Source organism: Pinus tabuliformis, chromosome J (assembly GCF_031772625.1).
Source record: "Pinus tabuliformis cultivar Carrire ecotype Pingquan chromosome J, CPIR1, whole genome shotgun sequence".
NCBI classification, from domain to species: Eukaryota; Viridiplantae; Streptophyta; class Pinopsida; order Pinales; family Pinaceae; genus Pinus; species Pinus tabuliformis.
The window spans coordinates 71,815,771-71,830,444 of NC_142295.1; the positions used below are offsets into that span (position 1 = coordinate 71,815,771).

General features: G+C 36.8%; 1 protein-coding gene across 1 annotated transcript in view; it reads right to left on the reverse strand.

The window, feature by feature from the left end:
• Nucleotides 1-6,064: 6,064 nt before the first annotated feature.
• The window catches only part of LOC149225571 (ABC transporter G family member 26-like), a 30,083-nt gene continuing 21,473 nt past the window's right edge, over nt 6,065-14,674 (reverse strand). Inside the window, exons 8-9 of the mRNA XM_089379963.1 lie at nt 6,455-6,562; nt 6,065-6,325 (exon numbers count right to left, since the gene is read on the reverse strand). Coding sequence (XP_089236089.1) covers nt 6,065-6,325; nt 6,455-6,562 — 369 coding nt within the window. The remainder of the gene's footprint in view (nt 6,326-6,454; nt 6,563-14,674) is intronic.

The following is a 14,674-nucleotide window of genomic DNA, read 5'->3' on the forward strand; positions in this document are numbered from 1 at the left end:
ATTCCCTCTTCATCTCTGGGCCTCCTATCTATCAAATATCCTCTAAATCCATGTGAAAATTCCTTGACATGCAGCAACAAGAAATAATTCTTCTAATTGATAAATTAATTATGCAGTTTATTTTGTTTGCGGAAAAATAATGAATTATTCACTCTGCAATTTCTTCACCATAAAAAAATTATTGCAGAAAAAAAAAAAAAAAAAAAAAAAAAAAAAAAGAAAGAAAATAGGAACTGAGAAATGCTAGCACACACAAATAAAAATGACACAATTATTTTTGGACAATTGTTCTAAGAAAAACCTAAAGGGAGGAAACCGGTGCAATAGTTGAGGGCTTTAATTATTATGTAGCAACAAAAATTTTGAGTACGATAAAATGACATCAAACTAGCGTTTCTATCTGAGATAAATACTAGAAAACATATCTAAGGGAATTTACCCTCCTCCTCAAGCAACCCAGTAACAAACTAAGCCTCAAAAACTGGCTCTCCAAACCCTTGCACAAGCCTACACGCACTAGTTGGAAACTACATCTGAATATGGCATCCTAACTATTGCTGCCTCTGGAAGTGATTCTCCCAGCCTCCTGGAAATTTTCCTAGCCACTGGAAGCTAAGTCAAACTCACTTCTAGTTGAAGTGAACTACTCAATTGAGGCTCTGTGCATCCTCTTGGAGAAATTATACGACCTCCTCTCACTGCCTCTCTGAAACTGGAAACTCCTCTAAAATACTACTATACTTCCCGTCTGCCACCCACTACTTGATCTCACTGTTGAATCACCTGCAATTGGGAAATCGAACTACCTTGATCACTGATTATCTGCAAGTAGTGTGTTCTCTATCTACCCATCGACCTCTTCTTATAATCTCCAGTTAAGACTTCATCGGCCATGATTAAAACTGAATCGATGGTTGAAATCATCTCCAAGCCGATCCATGTGAGTTTCTAGATAATTCTCACATTTCTCAATTAATTACTATTAATTAACCAATTTTCCTAAGTTAGACTTAGGAAAATTTTAAATGGTGGTCAAGTAATTTAATTGAACTATCTCTAGGTGGAATTTCCATAAATGATTTCTGGGTTTCAGAGAAATCATGTGTTTTAGCCTCTCCACAAAGTTTCGAGACTAGAACACCATCTAATGTTACAAAAACTAACACTCTCTTGTTTATAATACTAGACTATATGTTTCACACATACCAATGTTGCCTTTCTTCTTTATGCTCGCAATATGTCAAGAAGGGAGGGGATTTCATAAGTATTGGAATGGAATTTTTCAGAATGTTCATTTTTAAACCTAGCAGAGCAGATTGAATCTTAATCTTATTTTTTGTGGTTGCATATATGCAGGTCTCTATGGTGGCTGGTGTGGTCGCTCGCAATGTCGGTGAAATGCATTTCATGGTTCCAATGGAAAGGGTTGTTGTTAAAACTGTCAACACATGCTCCAACAATGGTTTCTCTGGTCAATTCAATCATTGTCCCAAGATTACCAATTCCTGCCTCCTGTCATAGACAAAACCAACCATAAGCTCAGCCTTCAATGACAAAGAGTTAGATCTCAATTCAAGAGACAAGATATGAAGGGAAGGGAAGGGCTATTGCAAGAATTCTCAGTCTATGGTAGTCTATTCTCTGTTACTCATGGTTGCTGAAAATTGAATTTGGAATTATTTGGCACTCTCTATTATGCCCTCGCGGCCTCACAGAGACCACAAGAGCAATGGGTGGGTACATGTGAGTAGGATAGACTTTGACTTCCAGCCCACAAAATCAAAGCTAGACATCTAGTGTAAAAAATCAAAGCTATCAAAGCTAGACATCCAACCCACAAAATCAAAGCTAGACAAAGCGTTAGGTGGCTAAGTCTAGTGGAATTGGATGCAGGTAACATGGGTAGGTGAAGTGCAGAAGATAAAGGGTGATAAAGGAGACACCCAGTGATAAATGGTGATACAGACGACACCATTGAGATTCGTGACACCTGTTGAGGACAACGAATCTCAACAGTGTCACTAGAACGACGAACCGCAACAATGTCACTAAGAAAAACCTCATAATATAACGCCTATAGACATAATTATAAAATCGTTTAATTTTTTCTTTTTATATTATTGTAAAAGAATTTTTTATTAATCAAAATTTTATTTACAATCATTTTAAAATTAAATATTAACCCAAAATAAATTATTTTAAAATATTTTACTCATATTATAAATCTTAAAACTATGACTAAATAAATTATACATTAATAAAATAAAACACATTTATTGTCAAACTAGAAGATGGTTCTCATTAAGGAGCATAAGGAATTAGGAATTCATCCTAGTCGGGTCTAGGAAGAACACTTTGAACATTAAGAGGTGTTGGTATTACAAATATGAGCATGCAACAAGGACCTAAAAGCTCTCATGGTTTGGAAGAAATGCGATGTCCAATGTGGCATGAACACCACCATGTGTTGTAATATGCGCCAGAATTGCCTCCCATTACTCAACTAGGTTGAGTTTTAGAAAGGAAGCTTTAGCCACCTAGGTGCCCTGTTACTATAAACTTGATGTTAAAAAGCCCAATAGGGTTTGATTGAGTAGACATTTTAAGCTTTGAAACCCATACCCTGTAGCCCAATATACATTTGTATAGATTTGTTGTATGAATAGTGACATGGATGCTATATAATATCTTTATAAGTTCTAACTCAGCACCAGAATAAAATATTTTTAAATTTTATAGAAGAATTTAGTAAATGGACAACACTGAAATAAACTCAACTTAACCACATCCAATATTATAATCCCCTCTTCTGAACCAATCAAGGTTAGTGAGTAACTAGTATACCATGCTGAATATTGTTAGATTAAACTTGATTCAATGAAGTTAGACTAATAGTAGTGGTTTTTAGGTCCGTGATTTTGCCAGTCACTGTTATTAGAGCTGGTGGAATACATGTAATAACTCATTTTAAAGGCTTGGGGACACTCCATTGCAATGTGCCTGGAGGTAAGAGGTGAAGGCTCGCTTGGCTGGGTTTGGTCAAGAAAATAATAAATCTATTCGTTTGTTTTTAGCATAAGAATTCTCCAGAATATAAATCTTGTGTGATTTATGTGTGCATGTTGCAATGTTATTATTATTAATTATTTTCTCTAGCATTTTTATTCTTGCATTTGTTGTATGCAACTATTTATTTCAAGGTTGCAGGGAAACATCGCCCCCCAGCCCGCCCCAAACGAACCCTCTCTTAATTTGCGCTTCGCTCGGGAGCTAGTCGGGGGTGCGCTTCCGAAATCACTCCCATAAATCTATTCGCTTGTTTTTAGCATAAAAATTCTCCAGAATATAAATCTTGTGTGATTTATGTGTGCATGTTACAATGTTATTATTATTAATTATTTTCTCTAACATTTTTATTCTGGCATTTGTTGTATTCAACTATTAATTTCGGGGTTGCAGGGAAGCCACCACCCCCCCCCCCCCACAAACGAACCCACTCCTAATTCGCGCTCCGCTCGGGAGCTAGTCAGGAGCGCGCTCCCTTTAAAAAAAAGATGCTCCTTGGTTTTTAAGGAGTGATTAAGGGATCTCCCTAGTCTTTTTTGCAATAACATTCCAAATGCAATTTTTTTCAAAGAAACAAATAATTTTTTAGTGGGGCAGTGTAATGATCAAGCCTATGGCCCTAATATTGATATGTGATTCATGGTAATGTTAAATTCTTAAAGTAAAAGTGACATTCTCCTTGATCTTCATTTTCATCTTTTTACTTAAATTTTTAACATTACCATGAAATGACTCGGGATGTTTGAGAGCGGCTTCGACCTCACTGGATTTCATATGAAGAAACTAAAATTTTAAATATCATTCAAAATCCAGCAGACTTAACAGTTTTTCAAAATTTCAGGATTGTGGGGATTGCAATGTTTCCATTGGATTTTGTCATGTATTAGAGTATGGAACTCGTATTTAATCAAGAACACCAATCCCTCTATGTACCTTGATGTTAGTGACATTGGTTATTGAACTCCTCTATCATGACCCTACTAAAAATGTATCCATCACTCAAACAAAATCTTGACTCGACATGCTATGTTTTTTCTATCTTATGTTAATGCTTAGAGGGTGATATTAATGACAAAGATCCCTATACAGATCCAGAGGTAATGACAAAGATACCTCTGGATATTGATGCTTAGAGGATGATATTAATGGCAAAGATCTTGATTTTCCAACAAGACTAAAAAATTAGACATTTCTCATGGCTGCAAGAGGCCCAAGCATTAGCAATAGATAATAGATTTACATGTCTTTTCTTTTCATTTCATTTAATGTTAGCTATTATTTGTTGTAATGGTTACACTTATAGCTTACAAGTACAACTTTGGTGATCAATGATGATAAATGTTATATATTGAATTTTGAAAGCTTCAAACTTTAAGATTGATGAATCATGAGACTCAATATGTGCATGTTACTAACTTGTGGACGTGGTTGATGAAGATTATAACTTCTAGATGATTGTTATTATATGGTTCAATCTATGTTTTTTTATATCTAATTCATCATTCTACATGCTTTTGTTGACATATGTGCATCATAATATAAACAAATATATATTATATAAAAAATTGCTCCCAAACCGAGAGTTTCTGAAAATATCACTCCGGCTCCCCATTTTCGCTCCCACTCGGAAGTAACCTTGATTTATTTTACTTATTACAAAGTGTAACTATGAACTTGGAAGAATTGAGTTTATAACTTATTCAATGACAGATACAAAGAAAGTCATTTTCTTTTATAATTACCAGCCTAGAAGCCCCGAATTTGAAGCAGTTTATCTGCGTCTAATTCATTATCCTTGTATCCTTGTCCATACAAGTCTAGAAGTACAAAAGATAAAGAACTTATTATTTCGATCCATAAATAATAAACATTCTTTTCTAAAATGGAAACGAGTATAGAAGCATAAATAATGCCTCATCAAGAATCTTCACTTGTACATATACGGTAGGCATTGAAAATCTACGTAAACAACGCTTAACTGAATTCAAACAAAGTATTCAAGATAGAAAATTTCCAAATTCATTAACCATGAAAAGTACATCACATTCAGTATACCTCTGATATGCCATGGATAATACTGAATGCAGGGCCAACACCGGTTGTCTAAATCACCAATTATCTCCAAGTCCTCCCAGAAAACATGCAGGCCATGAAAACAACCACAAAATATATATATATATATGAAAGACTTAAGTAACAATTTTTCCATGCAATTTCCAGAGACAACCTCCTTTCTAAGGTATTTAATTATAAGTTAACAATCAAAATTTCATTTCTAAGGTGGTATCCAAAGCCTTGCCAACCTATCCAGGCTACATACACCTTACAGACCAATTGGCAAGTCTCAATAAACTGGCTTAGTCCATTCCATAACCTTGACATGTTTAGATATTAATGACAAGGACACTTGAGATGAAAGAATAGTATATGTGCACTATTTCTTAATGTCATATTTGTCAGATCATGTACAATTTAACTCATCTTAAGCCACACAGTTATTGTCATAACAACCATTCCAAGATACAACTCAACCACAATTCAACAAATTCTAACTGAAGTTCAGAAATTCGTAACACTTAAATAAGAATTAGTACACTGATAAGATAAAACTATAGGAACTTCGAAGCCTATTTTTGTCAACAATGAGATAATCACACTGGCTGGAAGTAAGCTCAGAGTACTGAGGCTTATTAGTTCCTTGACAAATTAGATTGCATTTGTCTGGAAATGAATTAAACAACAATTGATAAGGATCTAAGTATTAGTCAAAAGTGTCCATCAAGAATATTACATCAGGCCAAAGGGGCTGACATACAGTTTCCCTTCCTTTGATGCCAATCTATGTCTTTCCTAAATATTCTAATCCTGGAATCAATCAGTATCATTAATTAAGCTAGATATAAAACTCCAATCAAGATTTCCTCTTATACAATTTAATATAATCTTTTGACCTTCTAAAATTCTTTTATTCACCAGATCATTAGTATAATGAGTGTTTCTACAGGAGCCTGATCTTGTTCAGGTAGAAGTAGGCTACAACACGGTAGACAACAGCCATCAGTATTAATATCCACACCTCCTGCATACCACCGTCTAAGCCCATAGTCTCAAAACTGGGTGAGCTTTGAAGGCTTTTACAGCCACCTGGTCCAGTGCAGTCATATATTTGATGTGGAGAGTATTGCATTTTCACGGCGAAGCGAAATCCATAAAAGACAAATGAGACATATTTCAACCATCTTATGAAGACAGGCATGTGCTGTTGTCAATTACGAAAACATGACATGGTTAACAAGTTTAAAGCAAAACAAATGTTATAAAAATGGACTCAAGGAAGAACTTGTGCCAAATTAAACAAAAGGAAAATAAATGTATGCTTGAAACAAACCTGAATGTAAAATCCTCCAGTGATCATGAAGACAAGCAAAACAATAGATGCTACTAGCCCAGTCCGCTTGATATCAGGAACTGCAGCACCTATCAACTCTCCAACTCCCTGCATGTGAAGAATATTTTTTGTCAAAGAGAGCACAGTGCAATTATCATAGGGATAAGTTTATTCTCTATTTCATAACATCCTTAAGGCTAAAAATTCACAAGGTTTAGATCTAGGAAACCTCAAGTTAAAGAGGTGATATTTTCTACTTTGTATTAAAAGTCAAAAACACATCTTGCCAGAAATTTTAAAATGGTATAAAAGTTTGTTTTGGGGTCTGTATTTGTAATATCCCTTATCAGAGATATCCCTCAAACACAAGCAAACTAGTAGCCGGGGTGCTCAAAGAGATAAAACAAAAATAACAGTAGTGCAACATACAATAATGTATACATGGAATATAAACAGATACTCGAGAAATGCAGAGAGAAATGCTAAGCCATTTTATTATACTGAGTAATGGAAAGAGTACAAGAGGTGATCAGACAGGTAGCACCTCGACTTGCACAAGGCAAGTGAAGAAACACACTCAGAATGGTAAGGAAATGACCTCTCTCTGAACTGCATCCAAACTGCCGGAGAACTGCTGTATTGCTGCTACTGCTAGAATCAAATGAAGATTTGGGGCTGTTCCCCTCCTCAGAAAATGCTGAAACTCTGGAATCAGCCTCTGCTCAATAAACCCAGAAAAGCCCAGAAAGCTTTTCTAAAATTGCTGACCCCCGAAAATCACCCTCTTGGGGATCTACGCAATCCCTCAAGGCTCTGCGCTGCTCTTGAAGAGAAACCTCCAAAACTCTGCCAAGATCCTCCAATATGCAAGGGTTGATCCCTTGCTCAATCTCCCAACTCAAATCCTCCACAAAACCCAATCCGGAGCTCCTACCCAAAAGAACTGTGTCCTCCCCTCTCAAGACTGCGCAGTCATCAAAAATACTCGGCGCCTCCTCAACTCCAGAAATCGCTCCTCCTGCAAAATACTGATGGAACTACCTTGCCCGAGCAGGCACTCGAAGTCCCCGGGGCTAAGGGTGAGATCTCCGAACGGAGACACTCGATGCACTAAACAGTGCTGTAGACAGGCTAAATAGCCAACATGCTCTAAGTCGAAGTGACTCGCTCAAATGCAACATAATCGAATGATCAAAATGAAGAGGCTCCTCTCTCCTTTATAACATTGGCTTCTCTCAAAACCCTAAAGCCACCTCCTCCAACGTAGCCTTTCTCTTGCCACGTGTTCGTTCTCATCTGCGCAGTCCCTCCAAGTGTCTACATGGGCCCCTTCTCTACGTGGTCCTTGGGCCCCCTTGGCTCCCCTTTTAAGTTACAACTTTGTGCTACTAGGGAGTGACTTTATTCATAAAGTGAGTTATGTCCCCCTTTCCTCACGTTTTATTTATTAATAACTATAGAAGGCAAAATTGAGCAAAATCGAATATTCCAATTAGCCATGGCTAATTAGGAATATTACAGTATTTAAGCTGTATATTGCCTAGGAGAGGTGATTGACCTCGTTGAGGTTGTTGGGTGTGAAGCCTTAGTGTGCTTGAGATGAGCGCTTATTTCTTGCAGGGAGATTCAACCCTTGTTTCTCTTTTGATGAGAGATGATGTATCTACTACATTGATGGTTATTATGGATGTATTTTCAGCAGATGCCTATGAGGATGTATGATAGGTCGTTGATTTGTTCCAGGAGTTTCCAGTGATAGGTGTTAAATCTATGTGATTATTGACTAGCATGGTTTTATTTTTCGAACAGGTGAGATACTTAGGAGAATCTATAGGTATTACGAGCTGAGAACTCGTAGGAATCCAACAAAATATGGATAGGGATGACTGCATAGGGACCAGGAAAAAAGGATAACCAGAACCGTAAAATCCCTGCAATGCTAGCTGCTTGAATATAGGAAGGAAAAAATTGTTTGCGATGGCCATCGGAGCAAGTGCTTACATCCAATAATGATTAGCATTGCAGACAAGTATATCAACTAGGGTGAGCAAAATCTGTAGGAGGCCAAGCAAAATGTGTGTGGGATGTACCAGGAAATGAACACAAAGAGGTGGAGGATCCAAGAGTGGTTGTGCTTTAATGCAATATGCGTGATGGATTCACTACATTAATGACTATTATGGATGTATTTTCAGCAATTGTGATGCTTGTGGGGACCTGCAATAAGTGGTTGATTTGTTCCAAAAGTTGTTTGTAATAGCCTACAGGTGATAGATCTATGTGATTCTTGACTAGTATAGTTTTATTTCTAGCAAGTGAGATACTCAGCAGGAATTGGGATAGTTGATTGATTTGTTTTGGTGGATGCCAGTTTCATTTTCACAGGGGATCATTGTCATATGCATATTTCCCATGATGGATATGGATTTGGTCTCTTGCTTGTCTTTAAACACCCTCTCTAGTGTTGGATGGTATGTGTACAATGGAGCTTAGAGACATGTGAGCAAGAGGGAGGCATGAAAGTGGAGCTTCGTGATGATTCCAATTACCCTATGAGAGGAGTTAGCTTCATTTCCTTTCAAATTCCTTCAAGTGATGTTTTTGAGTTGCACTATGTTTTGTTTGTTCTTTGGTGGAAGAAGAATCTTCTTTCAATGTCTTGAATGATAGATGTACTATAGATAGTTCCTTTTGAATGATGACAATGCACCATTAGTGATTGTAGTCTAGCTAGTCCAAGGACTTAGGAAGAAAAGCAAGAGAGGGTGAGCCTTTACAATTCACTTGTTGATCCAATACCACTTGTACATTCTAGTGGGAGGCTAAAAAATCCTTCTAGCTTTGAGAAGGCACATGCATGGTGGGATGCCATGGATATAGGTTCAAAACCTATTATGGATGTTATGATAGCATCATGTATTGATCGATATACTGATACTTCTACAACTTATAGTGTCAATATTCTAGCACAATGGGACACTGTGGCCGTTGGCGTGCAAAGATGTGATATTTGACAATGATGTGAGGTCTTCTACTTCATATGGTTCTCCTTTAGTGACTAAGGAGAATGTGGAGGTTTTTGTTTAGACACTGATTTAGAGACTCGTGATGAGTCAAATTCAAAGGGAATTGAGGTAAAGATTAAGTATGGATATACCCTCACCAACTTTGGCTTACAGGAAGCCGAGATGGCTTACCCAGACATTAAAAAAAACTCTAGAGCATATAAGAGCACTCAAATTTTTAATGAGGATGAGTACACCTCCTAAGAGATATGTTAGTCACATTGCATTAGTTTCTTCCACCCACAAGCCTTCCAATTGTTCATTGAAGGAGAGGTGAGATACCTTGATGGAGGATGATGTTGAGATTGATTCCAAGTTTGAACTTGATGGTAATGTTGTATAGTATAACAATAGGGTCGATGGATTCTCTCAAACAAAGGGAGTTTCTTTTGGATTCTCTTAGACAAAGGAAGTTTCCCATGGATTATCTTAGATAGAGGGAGTTTCCCATGATATTGATAGGTCATTGATAATATTGCATGGATTGTCACCTATATCTTGAGCCTTGCATTCTATTATTTAGGACTCAACTTGTATAGAGTTCTATCCTTGACTTTGATAGATGTGATCCACATGTCATGATCTTATATGGATATGTGATTATCTTTGAAGGATGTAGTGTCCATTTATGTTGGCCCTATGAATTTTTCAAGCCTAGGCGATTGTGATCCTAATTTTATCATGCTAAATAACTCAAACAAATTTTGTTAACAAAAAAATGTTAAATTTCTAAAGATTGCATCGATCACACAAACAGATTGAACATGAAAGGTGGAAGGTGGGATTTCTCCTTCAAATCAACTTTTCATTCCTTTGATCAAAGCTTTTAAGGTGACCTCTATAGGCTACTTTGAACTAGCAGTTGTACAATCAATGAAATCACCTCAAGTAGCAATGTATGAGTTATGAAAAAAGAGTACAACTACAATAGGACAACTTGCTCTATTCATGTCGTTTTTGGACAACAAATTGCTCTTTTTCCTCTCATCGCTGAAGCACACTCCAACAATACACTCTATGGAAAAATCTAAAGGTGTATAGCTATATTTAAAGATGTATGGCTTGTGCATGAAGAAAAGATAGCTACAAAAGGTGGCATGTATTGTAATCCCTATTGTACTTTATAGTATCTTTATTATATTTTCTCTCATTCTCTTGCAGATGCACTCTTCCTCCCTCCAACTCTCTTTTTCTCCTCTCATGTATGTGAGAATATCTCCTATCTTGTCCTATTTTTGCTTTGAGAGAGGATAATTACTCTTCTCAATCCTAGCAACTAATCTCTTCAATGCTTGTTGTCGCCTATTTCAATCACGAGATGTATGGCTAAGATTAAATAATAATCTTAGTCATTAATGTTCTAGAACATCTAGAACATTTCATTTAAATTCCTAAGACAAGTTGACTTCAAAACATTAGACCTTCACTTTTATTTTTTCAATTTTTCAAGTGAAATTAAAAGATAGCATTAATGATCGCCTTTCCAAGATGGTCACCAAAGAAATGTCTCAAACCATTTTGTACACATTCACACCGAACTTGTGCAAGAAGTTCTTTCTCAAGCTACATTTCTCAACACTTGCTCTTACTAAGGAAGGAATTCTGCAACAATCCAACTCTATATTTGAATGCTTCAAACGTCCCTTTGGTTACCTACTGATTTGTGGGAATATACAAGACCTTCACTACTCCCTTCTAAATCCCATCTCATTTGAAGAAATGATGCATCATGCCAATGTCCTTCATCTCGAACTTGACTATCGTGTCTGCTCAGCACCCTACAATGAGCTTCTTTGTACCTATAAGAAACAAGTCATCTATAACAACACTAAAATCAGTAAATCAGTCTCAACAAATATATAATATAAGCTAGGATCTACTTTTATTTTGGTGAATCCCATACTATGTAGATACCCATTTATCTTGGAATACCATGTTCTCGTTGTCTAGTTGCGTCCATATAAGGTTTTCTTAAGCCTAAAAACATGGGATTCTTTCCCATTTACTTAAAATCCTTGAGCTTTCTCTATGTATGCTTCTTCCTCAATGATACCATTAAATAAAGTTGCCTTCACATCCATCTAATGTATCCCTCATCCCATAAAAATGAAACCAAGGACAAAATTGCTCTAATGGAAGTGTACCTAGAGACTAGAGAAAATGCCTCCATATTTTTCACTCCCTCTTTGTCAACTAACCCTCTTACCATGAGCCTCTCCTTGAACTTCTCGATGTTTTCATTTGTTGCATTCTTGATCTTGTATATCTACTTGAAACTCATTGCCGACTTCCCCACCGATCATGGCACTATGCTCTAGACACTATTCTTGATGATGGAGGTGTTCTGCTCCACTATGGCATATTTCCATATCTGTTGATCTATTGCCTCTTAAAAGTTGGAAGGATCAAAATCTATGATGTTGCTCATCAATGCAATGCGGTACAGAAACTTATTCGAAGGTTTTATCTCTTGAAATGTGCTCCTAGGAGCCTTAACATAATCTTGATCATCCCTCAATATTTGGGTGAACCATTGAGATACCCTGACATAAGTGGAATGGGCCACTATCTCCTCCTTTCAACCTAAAGGTTGTTGTACTACTTTAGAAGTCGTCGATGACCCTAGCTCAACGTTTGAAGGTTCCTACTCCTCATACTCATCACTAGAATAGGCTCATGGGACTTCCTAGATGCGAAGTCCTCTTCAAACTTTGCATTCCCACTCACTACTGCCTTCCTCTACTCCAGAATATAGATCCCATGAGCCTTTGAAGCCTCATTGTAACCTACAAATAAATCCTTCCTAATATAAGGCTCTAACTTAGTCCTCTTCTCTACCAATACACGGATATAAATTGGATAGCCAAAGATGCAAAAATGACTCACATTTAGCTTCACACCATTGAATGCCTCCTCTAGTGTCTTGTCCCCCAAGATCATATGAGGACATTGATTCTGAATGTAGATTGTTGTTTTGCATGCCTCTACCCAAAGAAACACGAGCAAGTCCTATTCACGAATAATGGCTTTAGCAACCCCTATGATAGATCAATTCTTCCACTCTATAACCCCATTATGTTGTGGGTTGTTGAAATAATCGACTCCCTCTTGATTTTTTCCTTCTTGAAAAAACCCTTGAACTACTTGGAGGGATGGTCACCTCATTATCTAATCTCAAGACTTTGACCTTCTTCCAAATTTGGTTTTCAACTAGAGATTTGAACTCCTAAAACCTACTAGATACGTCATCCTTGTCCTTTAGAAATTAGATCCAACTTTTGAAACAAAATTCATCAATGAAGGAAACACGGTACATGCTTCCAAAAATTGATGCTATTGATATCAATTGATAAAAAATTGAATACACTCAGTCTAGAATTCCCTTGGACCTATGGTCGCCACTTGGGAAAGCAACATTCGCATGTTTTCCAAGCATGCGATCTTTACATGCTCCATGTTGATCAAATTTGAACTTTGGAAGACTTGTGAATATCTCTGTTAGAACACGAAATGCCTTGTGATATGGGTTTCTCAAACTTCATACCCACGTTCTCCTACCTCCCCCTTGACTAGATCTCGTTCAAGGGATTACTTCCTTCTTTATGATGCTCCCATTAGCTAAGGGCACCAAGAGACGGACTAATAATAGCGTTGCCTCTAATTCCAAATCAGTGTGGATCCAAGGGAACATTCCCCCTCCCCAAAGACCTTAGAGACATCACCAAACCAGCTCCCTTACTAGTAAGCAAATGAGATCACCTAAACATCAGTGATGAATTACTTATTCAAAGCAACAACACAGTAGAGGGTCTCGATCTTCCCCCATCTCTTCTTTGGGGCACCATTCTATCTTGAGTTTTCTTCATCTAGCTTCATATATTAGGAGAGATAGATCTAGTGGACCATGACCCAGTCCCTAGATCCTTTCTGTTTGTACATTTTCCAACCATTGTGATCGCCCACGCTTGGAGTTGAGGGTTTTCAATGTTTTACTTTACTTCTTGTTATTTATCTAGGAAACATTTTGGCACTCCTACTTTATATCGACATCATTGTATTCAATAATCCCATTTACCTACTTTTGTAGTCATTCATTAGACGTTAATATAATTATCTTATCTTATCTTATGTTGTGCCAAAACTCACACAAATTGACACTATGATGAACTATGGCTCAAACAGGTTCACCCTACAACCTATAAAGATTACCTTCTCTAACCACTATTGCTTGAATTATATTTGGGCTATATTCCTTCAATCTAATGAGGACCTACTGATTCTTAAACTCAATTGCATAGCCCTTATCCTCCATGACCGAAATTGAAACCAAATTATTTCTAAGACCTAGAAAAAACAAGACATCATCAAATTCTAAATGTTACCTAACTCGAGCTAGAAGGGAATAGTATCAACTCCTACTACTAGGTACTTGGCATCATCATTGGTCAACTTGTACTCCTAAGTCCTACTTTGTAGACTAGAAAATAATTGTTGAGATAATGTCATATGACAAGATGACCCACTATCCACATACCATGCATTTCGATGTTGGTAGAAAAGAAAGATACCGTTGAGAAATCCTTCTCAAAGTTGGCAACAAACTCATTCATACATTTTTTTACAAATGATGCTACGTGCTTCCACTACTGCTTCCCATTAAGCTTCTTCTTATTTGGAAAGTGTGATGCATAATGACTATGCTTATGAGTCATGACTAATGAAGCACTTGATTGACTCTAGTCCTTCTTTCCTTGTTGTTGTTGAAATTTGGTACCGGAGGACAGGTGGTTCCCTAAGGCTTTGATCTTTGGCCTAGAGAAAAGTGTCCAAAAGAATTTAATTTTTCTCTTAAAGTGACTTTATAATTTTTATAAAGTCAAATCTAATTTAAAAGTGACTTTAAGTGATAAAGTTACTAAAGTCTAATTTTAAAGTGACTTTAATAAAGTCAATGTAAAATTAGAAAGGTAAAGTGACTTTGGAAATAAATGACTAAGTGGGTCTTTATTAAAGTGGGGTGAATTAAAAAATAGAAAGTGAGATTTAAATGAGCATTTAATTTCAGCCCTAGATCTCAATCTATTTCAGCCATTGGATTTAGGGATTCCCCAAAAGTCACTTAGGGTTAGATTAAAGGAGGGAAAGGAGGAAAAAG